The sequence below is a fragment of the Pelophylax lessonae genome, assembly GCF_965119305.1.
Source record: "Pelophylax lessonae genome assembly, chromosome: 2".
Classification (NCBI taxonomy): Eukaryota; Metazoa; Chordata; class Amphibia; order Anura; family Ranidae; genus Pelophylax; species Pelophylax lessonae.
The window spans coordinates 336,335,544-336,348,873 of record NC_138769.1 but is presented as its reverse complement, the minus strand read 5'-3'; the positions used below and the strand labels follow the sequence as shown (position 1 = coordinate 336,348,873).

General features: G+C 44.6%; 1 protein-coding gene across 2 annotated transcripts; it reads left to right on the top strand.

The window, feature by feature from the left end:
- Positions 1–308: 308 nt before the first annotated feature.
- ATP5IF1 (ATP synthase inhibitory factor subunit 1) lies at positions 309–11,017 on the top strand. 2 transcript variants are annotated; one of them, XM_082246300.1, is made up of 3 exons: positions 309–416; positions 9,101–9,213; positions 10,750–11,017. In XM_082246300.1, the coding sequence occupies exons 1-3, from the start codon at positions 405–407 to the stop codon at positions 10,889–10,891; spliced, it is 267 nt and encodes an 88-aa protein (XP_082102426.1). In that variant the 5' UTR covers positions 309–404; the 3' UTR covers positions 10,892–11,017. The 2 variants fall into 2 exon arrangements, with proteins under 2 accessions (XP_082102426.1, XP_082102425.1); XM_082246299.1 differs by having other exon boundaries at positions 333–482.
- Positions 11,018–13,330: the final 2,313 nt, after the last annotated feature.

The window sequence follows — 13,330 nt, the reverse complement described above, 5'->3', positions numbered from 1 at the left end:
CAATTTATTACATTTTTCCTTTTGGGTTTAATACTGCTTTCAGATAAAAAAAAAAAAAAAAAAATGATAATAAAAAGTACAGACTTATGAACATGTGTCATTATAATGATGAACAACTCATGCATCGTCCAGTAATATATAACATACGCCATCGTGTCATTATTTGACCTTTATTGTCATTTATACAAACAACGTACTCTGTCTAGAGAAGCAACAGATTAAAAACTGAACTTCACATCTCTTCTCCTTGGAGGACCCGCCCCCTTCCTGGCACAGCAAAACGAGGCTTGGCACGCACCCCGCACTACGCCTGCGCCCGGGGCTATAACAGGAAGTGCCGCCTGACGTGGGTGACACCTCCCGGAAAGCTCTGCGCAGCGGACAAGGTCAGGTTCGTTGGGAAGATGGCCGGCCAGGTGCAGTTGCTTCGTGCTAGTCTCCGGAATGTTCTTTTCGTGCAGATGAGGCGCTCTTCTGATCAGGTGATAGGGAGAGCTGGGTGGTTGTAAGAGGGGGGTTAGGGAGAGGGAGGAGGGGGGCTATGACGAAGGATATAGGCCGGGAATCAGGCATGTCATGCTGGGGGAAGGTGAGGCAGGCCAGGGCTTGTGTGTACAGAACCGGGGCTTTCATGAAACAGGGAGATGATCTGTCTTGTATGACTTTATCCAAGTCTTATGTGTATTTATTTTAAAATGGGTAATAAATAAATATATTTAAAAAAAATGTATATAAAATATAATAAAACATTTTTTATGTGTGTGTGTATGTATATGTATGTGTGTATATGTGTATATATATATATATATATATACTGTATATAGTGACAAAGCCCAGGTCACCATGGCAACCAGAAATCCGGTCTCGGTGCCCAGGCTCCTGCCAGCCCATCCACCGCTGCCAGTGGAACCAGACAGGAGTGACTCCTGGGGCAGCCGTCCACTCAGCTTCTCACCTTCTTTCTCCCCTTGTGTGGGAAAACAATGATTGAGCAGCCTGTCAGCCTCTCCACTCTCCATCCAGCGGAACTTCCCACCCCCCTTTTGGCCCTACACAATCAAGAGGGGAGCTGGGGACAGCGGCTTCTGGGATTGGCTGACTGGGAAGATGACTAGGATGGCGCGCTGAAGAGCCGACAGTGAGCCCTGGCTCTGCCAGATGGCTGAGAGTGACCTAGCTGAGCCCTGCAGGGAGGGCAGCCTGAGATGGGGCCCAGGATCTGGCAGAATGCTACTCTCTAGGTCACCCCCATGGGCCCCACCCACAGTGTAAAACAAGGGGGGGGCACTGTGTGAGAGGAGAGTGTGACTCTTAGCACATTGTCCAAGCTAAAAGTGTTTTCTGCCTATGTCCTGCAATTGTAGGACAGGCAGCTTAGAGACCCCTCCCCCATTAGATCAGTTCTTTTATGTTAGCACCTCCCTTAGAGACCCCCCCCCCCCATTATATCAGAGTCCCTTTTTACTAGCACCCCCCCCCCCCCATTATATCAAAGTCCCCTTATCAGTGACTCCCCCTTTAGAGATAAACAGTTGGCATTCTCTTTTGATAAAAACAAAGCCCTGCCAGTCAAAAAAAAAACAAAACTGGCTCTTAACTTTTTTTTTTTTTTTTTTTTTTTTTTTTTTTCCAACTGGCTCCTAGATTCAAAGAAAATTTGTCAAGCCCTACATGCATACATATATATATTAGTTTTTTTTTTTTTTTAATTCTGCTGCCATGATAGTAGTTGTATCATTCTGTGGATGAATGCCTTTTAATGATTTTTGACTTGATATTTATTATTCGATTCAGTGAATTAAGGAACACTTAAAGTGGAGTTCCACCCATTTTTAATAAATTGGATTACATAGATGTATGTAATCCCCTTAAAACGACTTTTACCAATGGAAAGTTTTTTTTTTTTTTGCTAGTAAATACCTGATTTTCTGCTTTATTTATCCTCTTCTCACTTCCGGGTCTGGTCGGCAATTACGTCATTCGGCGATTCGCAGTGTGTGCTGGGATGGCATGAAATCTCGCATTATTACACAGGAGATGAGCTGCACTGTGCTCTGCCCCACCTCCTTTCAGTGAGCTGTATGTATGTAGTGTATTCAGGCCGTCCTCCGCCCTGCCTCCTCACAGTGAGGATACCCTTTCAGTCCTCGCTCACTGAGAGGAGGCGGGGCAGAGCACGGCCTGAATACACTACATACATACAGCTCACTGAGAGGAGGCGGGGCAGAACACACAGTACAGCTCATCTCCTGTGTCTCCATGCGAGATTTCATGCCCTGAGATAAATCCCAGCACACACTGCGAATCGCCGAATGACGTAATCGCCGACCGGACCCGGAAGTGAGAAGAGGATAAATAAAGCAGAAAATCAGGCATTTACTAGCAAAAAAACTTTCCATTGGTAAAAGTCGTTTTAAAGGGGATTACATAGATCTAAAGTGAAAAAAATGGGTGGGACTCCACTTTAATGGCCGTACACACAATCAGAAAATTGTTTGAAAAATACCACTTTTCGAAGCGATCTTGCGATAATCAGATCATTAGTACACTGCTTTTGAGAGCCAATCACAACTGTGCATCTGATTATTATCCGATCAGACAAGATTTTTTCTCATGATACCAGATCACACGATTTTCATTGAATTGTACAGTTATTTGAAAATACAACCCAAATACACTACAACACATGACCTCACTTATGAATTTTTTTTTTTGTCCTGTTGTATGAAAATTGTAATAACTTTAGTAAACTCTTCATGTTCGTTATTTATTTCAGGTACTTATATAGTGCCGTCAATTTATGCAGCGCTTTACATATATATTGTACTTTCACATCAGTCCCTGCCCGTAATGAGCTTACAATCTAAGGTCCCTAACTCACATTCACATACATACTAGGGCCAATTTAGACAGGATCCAATTAACCTACCAGCATGTCTTTGTAGTGTGGGAGGAAACCCACGCAGGCACAGGGAGAACATGCAAACTCCAGGCAGGTAGTGTCGTGGTTGGGATTGGAACCAGCGACCCTTTTGCTGCTAGGCGAAAGTGCTAACCACTACACCACTGTGCTGCCTGTTCGATATGCGACTAGCATGCAAAAAAAGGGCTTTAACATGGAACAGTATATCCTAGGGGCTCATTCACACACAGCGCTCTGTTTCAGGGGATCCACGAACCGATTCCTTGCAGAATTGGAGCTGAATGGGACAGATGTTGGTGTTCTGGCCTCCATGCGTGTTCAGTTTGTTTCTGATGGGCCTGTGATAGCTATGGGTGGGGGTTTGTATAAATGAACTTGTGTGCCTTTACATCAGAATACCGGTGATCTGCAATGTTTAGGGCCAGATCACACCATAATGCATGCATTTGCAGCTGTTTCTGACATCTTATTTATTTCAGTTAATTAATTAAGAACTGTAAGATAATAGGTTTTGTTGGCTGCAAGCACATGCACGACTACAAAATGCATTGGGGTGGCTTTAAGGCAGGGCTTGACAAATTTTGCTTGGAATTTAGGAGCCAGTTTTTTTTCTGCGCATGCTGAATGGCCGGCTTCTGTCAGACCGGCTGCCATACACACGGGCCGAATAGCGGCCAGTTTTTAATGAACCTGCTGATGTTGCCCGGCATTCGGCCCATGTGTACTTGGCTTGATGGTGTGATGGGAAGCACGGTGCAGCAAGGTGGAGGCGATGGGAGATCCAGTAACTCATGCCACCTTTCACACGGTCACCTCCGCTAAGCGGAATCTGCTTGCTCGGCAGGGATTTCTCCACTAATCCCCGCTGAGCAAGTGGCTGACCGTCCTTGTACGCTCCGCTATGCAGAGCGAACAAGGACACGGTCCCACTCTCCTTTGAGACAGTTGGATGGAAATGGACTGCCTGTCCATTTTAATCCGATGCCATCTGATTCAATCTGTCAGACAGATGGAAAGTAGGACCACCATCCATCGGTTGTCAGCGGATGTCTGCCGCTCCATAGAGGAGACTGGAGGGTCCAATCAGGTCCGTCTGAAAAACTGACAGTGACAGCCTTCTGCTGTGTGGCAGAACAGAAAGAAAATAAAAAATAATTTTAAATGGGGGGGGGAACTGTTTCCATCTTTGTGGGGTTGTAAATGGAACTGAGACTTATGACCAGCTGTCCCACACTCTTGTCACACTCATTGGTAAGGACAGGGTGCCAGATCAAGCCCTCAACATCTTCAACCTCTTTTGGGAAAGAGATGGGCGGGCAGTGAGAACAGGCAGGGGAATCCCTCAGTGCCGCCAGTGACTGCTTGTTGCAGCCCCAGCCACCACAGGAGGGCGCCAGTTCCCCAATGCAAGCGTCTTCCTACAGCAGACCACAAAGCTGTGGCATCTAAACAAACCCTTAAAGATCAATGGTGGTTGCTCTGGAGGAACCCTAGTTTAGAAACCCTGGTCTAAATCTACCTCTTCTGAAGCCTGTTTAGCCTTTGGATCGTACTTGAGACAGTTGACAGGCAGAGATGTGATGCTGCCTCACCACCTGTTTTAACCCAATTTTTGCTGACAAAATGCAGCATGCATTGCATGTAGTTGGCGGCTGTTTACCCTTCTGAATTTGTTGCATTTGGCTAGCTTGTCACCCGATCTCTACATGTTCGCTAGGTTTTGCTAAAGACCCAAATCATTGACTGTAGAATGTAAACACCCCCATTTACTGCCTATTACAGCTTAAAGTGGTGCTCCACCCAACAAATTGGGTAACTCCACTTGTTTGCACCAATTTTCCCCAGAACCCCCGCACCCCCCCCCCCCCCCCCCCAGCATTTCTCACTTTTTCTGTTGGGAGGGGCGCGGTACTTGGTTCGGACAGGTAACCGCTTCTATTTCTGGATAAGACCGCTGCAGCGATCTGAGTATTTCAGGCCCCTGCTGCCATCTGGGACACACAGGTATCGGAAGACGGCGGGACCATTCAGAAAGCGCAGGGCGACTCGCACATGTGCAGTAGGAAGCTGGCTGTGAACCTTGAGGGCTCCAATGTCAGTTTAGTGAAGGTGCCTGCACCTGAAGCCAATTGAAGAATCGGCTCAGGGTGCCAACATCGCTGACTTTTTTTTTTTTTTTTGTCCGACCTGGGGCTCCTCTTTAAGAGGGGTGGGAAAAAATTGGCTCAACCGTACAATTTTTACTGCCCCCCCCCCTCCCCAACCCCACATCGAAACTTAGCCTAGTAATTTTTGGCACCCATATGTGTCTGAAGAGAGTTCATGTGTGTAAGAGTGTTTCTTGCACCACAAGTGGTGTGAATGGCTCTCGGGTCTGGAAAAATGGGGGGGGGGGAATACTTTTTTTTTTTTTCGCTTTTTCTGGACTTGGATGGACTTCGAGGTAGGTGGGTGCAAACGCATCCAAGTCATTTATATCAGCCTGCCATAGAGCTGCATGAAGCTTCTGACCAGGTCTCCCTGAAGAGCTGACAGGCGGACTTGATCAAAAAGCATGTGTGGAAAGGGGCCTAAGATGGTGTTTCTCAGCCTTCTTTCAGTTTAGGCAGTCTTAAAATCTCGAGGCACCCCATTTTAAAATGTAGTACAAGGACACTGTTCAGGTGCCCGATGTGTTCCCTCTCATCCCATGACATCAGTTTTTAGAATGCCAGCACTTGGCCCGCACAATGCTAAGGTTGTAAAGCGGAGAGAAAAAAATCGGTGGCTTTTTTTGTAACAAAAAATCCAGATTGTTGCCAATTTCCGGGCGTTTTACCATGGTGCCCCAGATGAAAGAGGCTATCCTAGGAAAGCTTCCACAATGATGCATGTAATGTGACTATTTTAGGCTTATAGGGGTGGAGCAGACAAGTCAAATGTGTAAAGTAGAACTGAAGGTGAACTGTTAGAAAGGACATGTCTTCCTTAGGAAGCAGAATACAGAGGGCTATGGGGATTGTTAGAGCATACAAATCACACATAGGTTGAACTGTCGTTTAACCATGTAAACCAGTGACAGGTTTGCATTAGTCTGTGTCCCCATCTAATTGTTCTTGTCACCAGGAATAAAAGCCAGAGGAAATCCAGTTTTGAGTAGCCACTAGAACAGGACCAACTCTTGTGTCCTGCCTGCACTCACTGACCATGAATATCCAATGAATTTTACTTGCAGCCCTTTGGTAGTGATGGGGGCTGCACTTGAATCCCTCCAAATCAAAAATGTTGACCACCACTTCCTTATACAATCGCAATGTACAGTCTTCTTTAGGGTCATCATACACATTACAATCTGCATAAGCAATCCCTGTACAATCTCAGTTAAACTTGCCAAAACTATGTAATATGAGAACCTACCTTTACAATCCAATCATAACACACAGGCCCTTACATTATATAACTTGTTGGTAGATCTAAAGGCGCTTGTACAGACAAATTGCATAGTTTATGGCTATCTTTAGATTGAACAAAAACTATGCAGTGCATGAGCCTGCCTGATTGGATACAAATTGATTGGTTAAAGTAGGTTGGTGCACATATTACAAGGTGATCACTCTAAAACTGATTGTGATGTGTATGATCCATGGAATAACACGGAAATGTGGCTATCACGCATTGCATTCTAGCGTGAATGGGTCCTTAAAGCAATTTTGCTGCTTGAAAAGACCAATTCTATAAGGCCCCCAGGATAAGTATAACCCAAAGACTGTGCTACACAGTTGCTGGGGGCTGCAGTTTGTGGGACTTGCATCATTCAAGGCGGACTAACCTTTTATTCAAAGTGCTCCTTTGCTATAAAGGTGGAACTCTACAGTATAAAAATCTGTGATTGATCTTCAGCTCCTACTCTAAAAATAGACCTGAATAGTGCAGCGTATTAGTCATTTAAAACCCAGGTGCTATTTTGGGAAAAAAATCTATTAAGTGTTGCAAAATGAATAAGTGCCTGTTGATATGCAAACGGCAAGAAATGTTAATATGACAAATCTGTGGGGGCTTTCTTCAGCACATAGGTATGTATACATCAGGCAGTGCCTTTTTTTTAACCACTTCTCCCTGGGTGGACGTCATATATGACGTCCGTAAACTTTGCGGGGGTATACCGGGATGATGCCTCTAGCTAGAGGAATCATCCCGGTACCATGGTTTAGAGCCGACGGTTGGCTTGCCGTCGGTACTGACCGATGCGGCTCGGGAGCCGCTCGATCGTCCCCCCCCCCCCCCCCCCCCCCCGTGGCTTTTACCGGGGCTCCCGTCCCGGTACCTGTCACTGCATATTGCTGTCACAAGGGATGTTTACATTGTTTGTGACAGCAATAAAAGTGATCAGATTTATTTTTTTTTTAAAAACTGTAATAAAGTTAAAAAAATAAAATAAATGGGAAAAAAAAATTTAGCCGCCCCGTCACCATTGGCTCGCGCACAAAAAAAAAACGTATACGGAAGTCGAGCCGCAAATGAAATCGCTGTTCAAACCACACGTGAGGTATCGGCGCGATCGCCAGAGCGTGGGCAATAATTAAAAAAAAAAAAAAAAGAGCTACACTCTACCTCTAAACTGGTAACCGTTAAATAAATTTAAAGCGTCGCCTATTGAGATCTCTATTGACCGTAGTTTGTCGCCATCCCACGGGGGGGTGCAATTTTAAACCGTAACATGTTGGGTACCTATTTACTTGGCGTGACATCTTTCACAATATACAAAAAAATGGGCTAACTTTACTGTTTAGTATTTTTTAAATGCAGCGAAATGTGATTTTTTTTTTTTCAAAATTTTTCCAAAAAAAATGGCGTTTTAAAGACCGCTGCGCAAATACCGCGTGACAAAAAATATTGCAATGACCGCCATTTTATTCTCCAGAGTCTTTGCTAAAAAAATATATATAATGTTTGGGGGTTCTAAGTAGTTTTCTAGGAAAAAATACTGGTTTTAACTTTTAAACAAAAGTGTCCAAAATGGGCCTGGTGGGTAAGCGGTTAAAGCCAGCGGGGCCTTGAGGAATGAATATTGCTTTGATTGACTACACAGGTCAATTGGTTTGTATTCCGCTCCACTGTTAACCACTTAAGCCCTGGAAGATTTTACCCCCCTTCCTGACCAGGGGGTTTTTTGCTTTTTTTTTTTTTTTTTACTGCGTGACTTTAACGGACAATTGCGCGGTCGTGCGACGCTGTACCTAAACAAATTTGACGTCCATTTTTCCCCACATACAGAGCTTTCTTTTGGTGGTATTTGATCACCTGTGTGTTTTTTGATCATGCGCTATAAACAAAAAGAGCGTCAATTTTACAAATATAACAATTTTTTTTTATATGAAATTCCCAAAAAAATGTAAACAAGATTTTTTAACATTTGCTACATGTTTGGTAAAAAAAAATCGCAAAAAGCGTGTTTTGATTGGTTTGTGCAAAAGTCATCGCGTTTACTAACAAAGGGAAAGATTTTTGTCATTTTTGGTGTTTTTTTTTTTTTCTTTCTTCCCCCCCCCCCTCTTCAGGACTGTGACATTGCGGCGGACAGATCGGACCCTTGACTGACATTTTGACACTTTTGGGGGTACCAGTGACATTACTGCAGTAATCAGTGCTATACATATGCACTGTTACTGTAAAAATGACACTGGCAGGGAAGAGGTTAACTGTATTGGAGAGGGTGGGGTTAAGTGTGTCCTAGGGGCGTGCTTCTAACTGTGATAGGACATGGCTACTAGTGTAAAAACAGTGATCAACGGTCCTACATAGTAGAACCGTCTGATCTCCATTTTTACACAGGGGAGAATGACAGGTGGCTTTGTTTACATTAGCCGCCTGCCTTTCTCCCTTCCCGGCGAACGATCGCGAGTGCCCGGCGGACACCGGGTCCGCCGGTCACACGCACTGACTTCTTGGGGAACGAACCGGGGCGGGCGTGCGCCTCAGCAGGCGCGCGCTCGCCCGCTATTGGCTCACAAGCCGGTGACAGACTAGTGACGTACTGTTGCGTCACTTTACCTGGCCGGGGCTGACCGCCGCAGTATATGTACTTGCGGCGGTTGGCAAGTGGTTAAATAAGAAGTCTTGGTAGAAATGTAAGCTATGAGAATTGTATGCAGTACGAGTACTTTACGTTTTTTCTTTTTTTTTTTTTTTTCCCTTCAGTTAGGTGAATTGGGAAAAGGTGCTGGTAAAGGCGGTGGAGGCGGAGGATCTATAAGAGAAGCCGGAGGAGCTTTTGGCAAACGTCAGGCTGCTGAGGAGGAGAGATATTTCAGGTATGTTGGCTTTATCATGAACATTTACATTGAAGACTAATGTGTGTTCTCTCATTAAAGCTAAACTTCAGCCTCCTACTTCATTCTTTTAGTTGTACAGGTGCCTGAAATGACTTGCTCTAATTTCACTGCACATTGTAGGCTTCTCACAGTGTGCATTTGAAGCTACAGCAAGTCATAGCCCCCCATTTAGAACTAGAGGATGTCCAGCATAACGCCTTCCTCCTCAGCCTTACTGTCCCTGGCCTATTCCTTTCATTAGAATTTGGTTCTAAGGGTTAAGCTTCCCATGTAGGTGAAGCCTAGGGCAACCTGCCTAGAAATGCCCACTCCTCCAGACCTAAACCCATTAGGGCATTTTGATAGTTTATGTATAGCACCCTACGGACTTTCCACCAACCTTGATCTGCCTGCATGGCACAGAGAACCCAGTGTTGCTGTTGCTGGATCTAAAACGGGGATGTGCAATTTCTTAAGCCTAGTAAACGCCATTCGTTCTTTTTTTTTTTTTTTTTTTTTTTTTTTATTCAACCCAGTGGGTTAAACGGAGAAAAAAAAAAACTGACAGCCCTGGTCGGAGCCTCTGTAAGAGTGATGTTAGTACAGCAACCCCCCTGCTGAGCTATTGTGTTCGAACAGTGGGGTGAGCCCTGCCAGAGCACTCCGGTCGGCACTCTCAGCCATAGAGCGCTGGTTTTCCAGCATGCTCGCCCAGCAGAAGCTGGCCAAACCAGCTGCCATACACAAGGGCTGAATATCAGCCGGTTTTTATTGAACCGGCCGATGTTGCCCGATGTTTAGCCCGTGTGTACTAGGCTTTATTATGTCCTTGCCTCTGAGTCATGGCTATAACTGTTTGTTTTGCAATGCCTCATGGGACATAGAGTTTCACAGCAGCTGGAGAGGCGTATTTGCCCACCTCTAGTCTAAAGTAAGGTATGTATTGAAACGGAGGAAAAACAAATATTCCTTAGTCCTAGTCTTAGACAGCACGGTTATATTCAGTAGGATTTAGTTCAGATTCACAAATTGTCACAAACAACCACCAATAGTACATATTTTTTGGTTTGTACTGTTAGTACAGCCTCCAGGCTCAGGTGATAGGAACATTTCCTTTCACGTTTTCCCATGCAGCGTAAAAACACTGCATATTTCTGGTATGCCAGCTGTGTACAACCACCCATAGATATGAATGAGCGAAGGTGCCTGTGTGCAGCTATGCATGGTCATTTGTGTAAAGTAATGCACTGAACACATCTTAGGTGTGTGTGTACTTAAAGCAAATAGCTGCATACAGCCACCTAACATGTCTGTGGTCAACTGTACACAGCTCTAGGACGACGTCCAGAACATCAGAAATACACAGTGAATTCATGCTGCACCGGAAAAGTTGCCCATGTGCATGTAGGGTATTCTAATTTTGTCTTGTAAGGCCTGGACATGACATTGAAAGATTTAGCAATGGTAAACTCTAGTCTAGTGTCCTATAGAAAATATGTTAACTAATTCTATGATCTCCCCTTCTAAATCCTGCAGGCAAAGGGAGACGGAGCAGCTAGCTTCTCTGAGGAAGCACCATGAAGAGGAAATCCATCATCATAAGGAGGAAATTGAACGGCTGCAGAAGGAAATTGAAAGGCATAAGGGCAAAATTAGGAAACTGAAAGATGATGATTAGATTCACTCATCTGCTTAGTTGTTGCTTACTGTCTTGGGAGACCATACCATTGAAAAGCTTATTTTCTTCTGACATTGAGTTGTGATATCCTAAAATATATCTCAATAAAATAATAAATGTCAGCCAGTTAAGTACTAATACTTTTGGAGTGTTTTCTTTTGAAGTATTGCATAGTAAGTTAGATTCTAGAAACATGTTTTGCAATTTGCATCCAAGCACTTAAGGCTGTACTCTAGAATCCTTTCATGTGCTCACAAGGAGCATGCTGATGGGAAGAGAAAGCAGAGTGAGTGACACATGAGCTCTGAGCTGTGCTGAGAGAGTGGGTTAGATGATGCTAGCCATTAAACTGAGGACATCTAGTGGGAAATCTTTGAATATACCCACCCGTATGCAACATTCACCTGCAATCCAAATGTGTGAATGTCCTAAGGCCCCGTTCACACTGGGGCGATCCGACTTGGGGGGGCAACCTCCGAGGTTGCGGTGCGAGCAGCGCGCCGCGACCTTGGAGCGGCCGGCACGGACTTCATAACATTGAAGTCTATGACGGTCGCTCCGGGTCGCCCCAAAGAAGCTCCGGACCCTTTTTCTAAGTCGGAGCGACTTGTGTCGCTCCTATTAGAACGGGTCCGCAGCTTCCCTATGGAAGGCGACCTGTGAGGCGACCAGGTCGCCTCACAGGTTGCCTTAGTGTGAACGGGGACTTAAACTAAATGATCTTCCAATTGGTACCAATACTGTGAGGCATTCAGCTTTTTTTTTGTTAACCACTTAAGCCCCGGAGGATTTTCCTGATAAACGACCAGGGGGTATTTTGCGATTCGGCACTGCGTGACTTTAACGGACAATTGCGCGGTCGTGCAACGCTGTACCTAAACAAATTTGACGTCCTTTTTTTCCCACAAACAGAGCTTTCTTTTGGTGGTATTTGATCACCTGTGCGATTTTTTTTTTTTTTTTTTTTTTTTTTTTTTTTTTTTTTTTCTTAAAATGTGGTTTTATAACTAGGGATGTAGCTGTGTTCAGAGTTAAAGCGGTTGTATTCTCACTGAGAAAAAAAAAAAAACCCTGCAGGACAAAGGCATGCTAATAAGCTAGTATGCATCGCATAATAGCTCATAATGAAATACTTACCTTAAAACGAAGCCCGGACACCGCTGAGGGAGCTGTCATGTTCCCTCGGCGTCTCTTCCAGGTTCGGTGGCTCTGGCGCTGTGAGTGGCTGGAGCCGCGATGACGTCACTCCCACGCACGTGTGCCGTAGTCACTTTCATGCAAGGAGCTCTGAAGGTCTTCCGGACCTGTATGCAGGTGAATATCTCCTAAACCTCGCAGGTTTAGGAGATCTTAATTTCACCTACAGGTAAGCCTTATTATAGGCTTACCTGTAGGTAAAAAAACAATCAGTTTTAAGCAATCAAACTCATGTTAAGCCCAAGTTCACATTGGTCCCATTTGACATGTCAAATTGGAGCCAATTGCACCGCCCGAATTGGTGCAATTTCCAAAAGTAGTTTTTGTAATAATGGTGGCAATTTCCATAGGAAATCTGCACAGATGTCTGAAATCGCAAGTCGAACTGAAATACTGGTTTGAAAATTGACTCCCACGATTTCAAAACGTCCCCGTGTGAACCTGGGCTAAATAAAATGGCAGATCTGTGTACTGACTCCTATAGTGCCCCTGATTAACCCCAAATAAAGTTCAGCTGTTCTAGGAGGGCTTTCCTGATGTTTTCTTAGTCGCATCCTACAGCAGAAGCCATGGTCCGCAGAGAGCTTCCAAAGCCTCAGAGGGATCTCATTGTTAAAAGTATTAATCAAGAGAAGGGTACAAAAGAATTTCCAAGGCATTAGATATGCAATGGAACACTGTGAAGACTGTCATCAAGTGGTGAAAATATGGAGCAACAGTGACATTACCAGGAACTGGGTGTCCCTCCAAAATTGATGAAAAGACAAGAAAACTGGTCAGCGAGGCTGCCAAGAGGCCTACAGCAACATTAGAGGAGTTGCAGGAATATCTGGCAAGTACTGGCTTTGTGGTACATGTGACAACTGTCTCATGTATTCTTCATATGTCTATGCTATGGGGTAGAGTGGCAAGACAAAGATTTTCTTGCAAAGAAAAACATCCCAGTCCAGGTACATTTTGCAAAAACACATCTGAAGTCTCCCAAAAGCATGTGGGAAAATGTGTTACGGTCTGATAACCCCAAGGTTGAACTTTTTGGCCATAATTCTAAATATGTTTGGTGCAAAAACAACATTGCACATCACCAAAAGAACACCATACACACAGTGAAGCATGGTGGTGGTGGCAGAATCATGCTTGGGGGCTGTTGTTTCTTCAGCTGGGGGCCTTAGTCAAGGTAGAGGGAATTATGAACAGTTCCGAATACCAGTCAAGTCAATATTGGCACAAAATCTTCAGGCT

What these genes read in the sequence shown, in the direction of transcription:
- ATP5IF1 (XM_082246299.1), top strand. Translation starts at nt 405, where the DNA reads ATGGCCGGCCAGGTGCAGTTGCTTCGTGCTAGTCTCCGGAATGTTCTT. An exon ending in TGAGGCGCTCTTCTGATCAG is followed by an intron (nt 483 to 9,100) that starts GTGATAGGGAGA and finishes TTTTCCCTTCAG; the next exon opens with TTAGGTGAATTGGGAAAAGG. An exon ending in GAGGAGGAGAGATATTTCAG is followed by an intron (nt 9,214 to 10,749) that starts GTATGTTGGCTT and finishes TAAATCCTGCAG; the next exon opens with GCAAAGGGAGACGGAGCAGC.